This window comes from Gymnodraco acuticeps, unplaced genomic scaffold, assembly GCF_902827175.1.
Source record: "Gymnodraco acuticeps unplaced genomic scaffold, fGymAcu1.1, whole genome shotgun sequence".
Classification (NCBI taxonomy): Eukaryota; Metazoa; Chordata; class Actinopteri; order Perciformes; family Bathydraconidae; genus Gymnodraco; species Gymnodraco acuticeps.
Window position 1 is genome coordinate 7,883 of NW_022991763.1, and position 3,466 is coordinate 11,348.

The window sequence follows — 3,466 nt, forward strand, 5'->3', positions numbered from 1 at the left end:
GCCACTAAATGTTTTTAAAGCTCGGTTGGATGCGACTCAATCGGAAGCTGTTGGTACCTGTTTATGTGGATCATTATGTAAATGATGCTGTATGATGTCCTTTTGTTGTTCTGTTTATGTTGTTATGTTTCATGTGGAACTACTTGAGCAGGTCTCCCTTGAAAAAGAGATTAATGATCTCAATGGGATTTATCTGTATAAATAAAGGTTTGAAATGAAATGAAATGAGTTGGGAAACATATTACTGAAGTTATAGAATATAATTTTATAAGGAACAGAAATATAATCTTCTTTTCTTAAAAACTCCAAAATCCATTATAAAAGACTGATTGGCTTTTTTGTTGAGAGAAAACGTAAGATCTTCAGTACAGGTGAGGCCCTACAAACACGTGGTCCCAGCAGCGCTGTACATAACCCCAGCCAGCAAACAATACTGGGTCGACAGGTCATTTAGGTTTGCATGCAAAAAGAGGGTGCACCGTGACAGCGTTTCATATCATTTGTTATTGATCAGCCATGTGCTTGAGGTCCATGATGCAGGCCCAATAACCGTTGAAATCGCTGTCTGTCTGTCTGTCTATCTATCGAGGGATAAGAACACAACAGTTTGGTCTGTGTAGTTTCAGAAACAGTGATCATATTCTGATCCTGATGATCAACAACACATATCACACAAGCGTCATCTAAGAACAAGTCCAAACAGCATTAAGCCGAGTCAAACAATCCAATTAGTTTAGAAATTCAACCAAAGCAGAGCAGACAGGTACACATGTGGACATTTAAGAGATGTCCACATGTGTACCTGTCTACTCGGTAGTAACTGAAACTAGAAAATGTTCCTACTTGTTTCATAAACTCCTTATAGATTTTAACTATTTATATATTATATATTTAACTGAATTTTGCCAAAGCATCAAAACATAAATGTATATTTGGCCAATAAACAATAGCAGTAATATGAAAACATGAATTATAAACAGAATATCCTAAGCATGTGTGAATGCATGTGTGTGTATTGGTAACCCTTCATTGAATGTTGTTGAATACATATTAGGCAGCAACATATAGGAGGGGTATTTCTTAATGTCTTTAACTCTTTGAAGTCTCTTTTTCTACCTCCTCTCCTTAAGGATTACATCACCCATTCCTGTCCTATTGCCATGCTTAATCGTCATTGTGTCACGTGGAGTTTGTGTGAGGTTTGAGTTCTTGTGAACGTGCACGCCTAGCAGAACTGCTCTGCTCACATAGAATCAGACATGGCCTCCAACAGTGTTGTTCTTGCAATGCTTGCTGACATCATATCCGAGAAGACCAGTCACTGCTTTATGTGAACATTTAATTTATTTAGAACATTTTTTGTTTTTTCAATTAATTATGTGTGCTTCTGTGTTATAAAAACATCAAAAGGTTAAGGTTTTTTTTAAGGTCTTTTATTCAAATGTGTTATCTATTTGGATAAAACCCTCTAGCGAGGCCTTTAAAAAAAGTCTCCATTATGTCATCTCAGACTAACATCACTGCTGAAAGGGGATTACTAGAATTTGTGTTGTTTTCTGTTCCGATTACAGTGCCATGCTGTGTGTTTCTCTGCATCAATGGGATTATGTTATTCATCTTGAGGTGTAAATCTGTATTTAGGGAAACCTCCCGATACGTTCTTCTGTTCAACCTCCTTTTTGCAGACACTCTACACATGGCATTAAGCCAGCTACTGTTCCTACTATCTGTTTTTCAAATAAGGCTGACATATCCTGTGTGTGGTGTTGTTGTCATGCTTGCTGATATCACAAGAGAGATTTCTCCTCTCACACTGGTGGTGATGTCTCTGGAGAGATATGTAGCTGTGTGCTACCCACTAAGGCACTCTACTTTCATTACCATCAGAAACACAGCAGTGGCTGTCATTGTGGTTTGGGCCTTCAGTTCACTCAATAATGTTGCACGAGTTATTCTCCTGTTAGATATTTCAGTTGAAGACCTGGTAAACCTCCGGATGAAAGATTTTTGTGCTAAAGAAAACATGCTGCTTGGCAGGTACTCTGGTGATCATGACAAAGCCTACAATTATTTTCTGTTTGTGTCAGCTGGTGTGGCAGTCAGCTGCTCCTATATTGGTGTGATGATAGCAGCCAGGTCGGCCTGCACAGACAAAGATTCAGTTCGTAAAGCTCGTAACACTCTGCTGCTGCATCTGGTGCAGCTGGGCCTCAGTCTTTCTTCAACTCTACACAACCCCCTGATCAAAGCTATAGCCAAAGTCACCGACAGATTAGCAATGTTGCGTGTCCGCAGTTTTCTTTATGTGTGTATTATTCTTTTACCGAGGTGCCTGAGTGCTCTTATCTATGGCATCAGAGACCAGACCATTCGACCTATCCTCTTGTACCATCTGCACTGTCGCCTGAAACTGCCTGTCGTCCCAGCCAAAGCAAAAGTCTCACAATGAGGTATTCAAGCATACATATATTTGTTGCATTTTTATTTGAGACAACGAAAATAATATGACATGAATGAAAAGCATTTTATCCTTTAAAAATCTATACTGATTTTGCCACACTTGCTGACGTCAGTTGTATATATCAATAAAAATAAAGTGGGGCTGGCAACAGGGCTTTTAATTATTTCTGAATTATTCAAAAGATTGCGAATACTATATTTAAGTGAAATGTGTTTTCTATTGTCACTTGTAATTGGTTTCAGGAACTGTTTACATACATGACATTAAATACTAATGAAAAGAACATTTGAAACTAGAGTAAAGGTATTTGACTTGATCAACCTTTTCCAGTATTTACTGTGTATTCGATTATTATTATTAAATTATGTATTTAAATAAAGTACTGGAATCACTGGTCAATCAATAAATAATATTTTATCTGAGTTTCAATCTGGTTTTAGGAAAACACACAGCACTACAACAGCTGCCTTAAAAGTAGTAAATGATCTTATTTACTTCTTAGACAATAGAGAGCATTGCGCAGCACTTTGTATTGACTTGTCAAAGGCTTTTGACACAGTGGATCATGCCTTACTGTCACAAAGACTTGTTGGTATCGGTCTTTCAGGTAAGGCTGTCTGTTGGTTCGAGAACTATCTTTCATGCAGATCACAGTGTGTGCGGGCAGAAGGCTTAACTTCAACATCCCTTCTGGTATCCAAGGGTGTGCCACAGGGATCTGTTTTAGGACCATTGTTATTTATTATTTACATTAACAGTCTTAATAACAATGTTTTGAATGCAAATTTGCATTTTTATGCTGATGATACAGTTATTTATTGTTCTGCGTCCACCCCGAAGCAGGCTCTTTGTCAGCTCCAGAATGCTTTTAACATTGTACAATCCAACATGTGTGATTTGAAACTTGTTTTAAATGCTGCCAAGACAAAGCTAATGATGTTCTCGAAAGCAAAAGCCAAGGTCTTGAACCTTCCTCCTATCACCACCTTGCAGGGGACGGAGGTT

At 38.1% G+C, this 3,466-nt stretch overlaps 1 protein-coding gene across 1 annotated transcript; it reads left to right on the forward strand.

The window, feature by feature from the left end:
* The first annotated feature begins 1,498 nt into the window (after nt 1-1,498).
* On the forward strand, nt 1,499-2,449 carry LOC117535084 (odorant receptor 131-2-like). Its single transcript, XM_034199392.1, has one exon. The coding sequence runs from the start codon at nt 1,499-1,501 to the stop codon at nt 2,447-2,449; it is 951 nt and encodes a 316-aa protein (XP_034055283.1).
* The last annotated feature ends 1,017 nt before the right edge of the window (nt 2,450-3,466 follow it).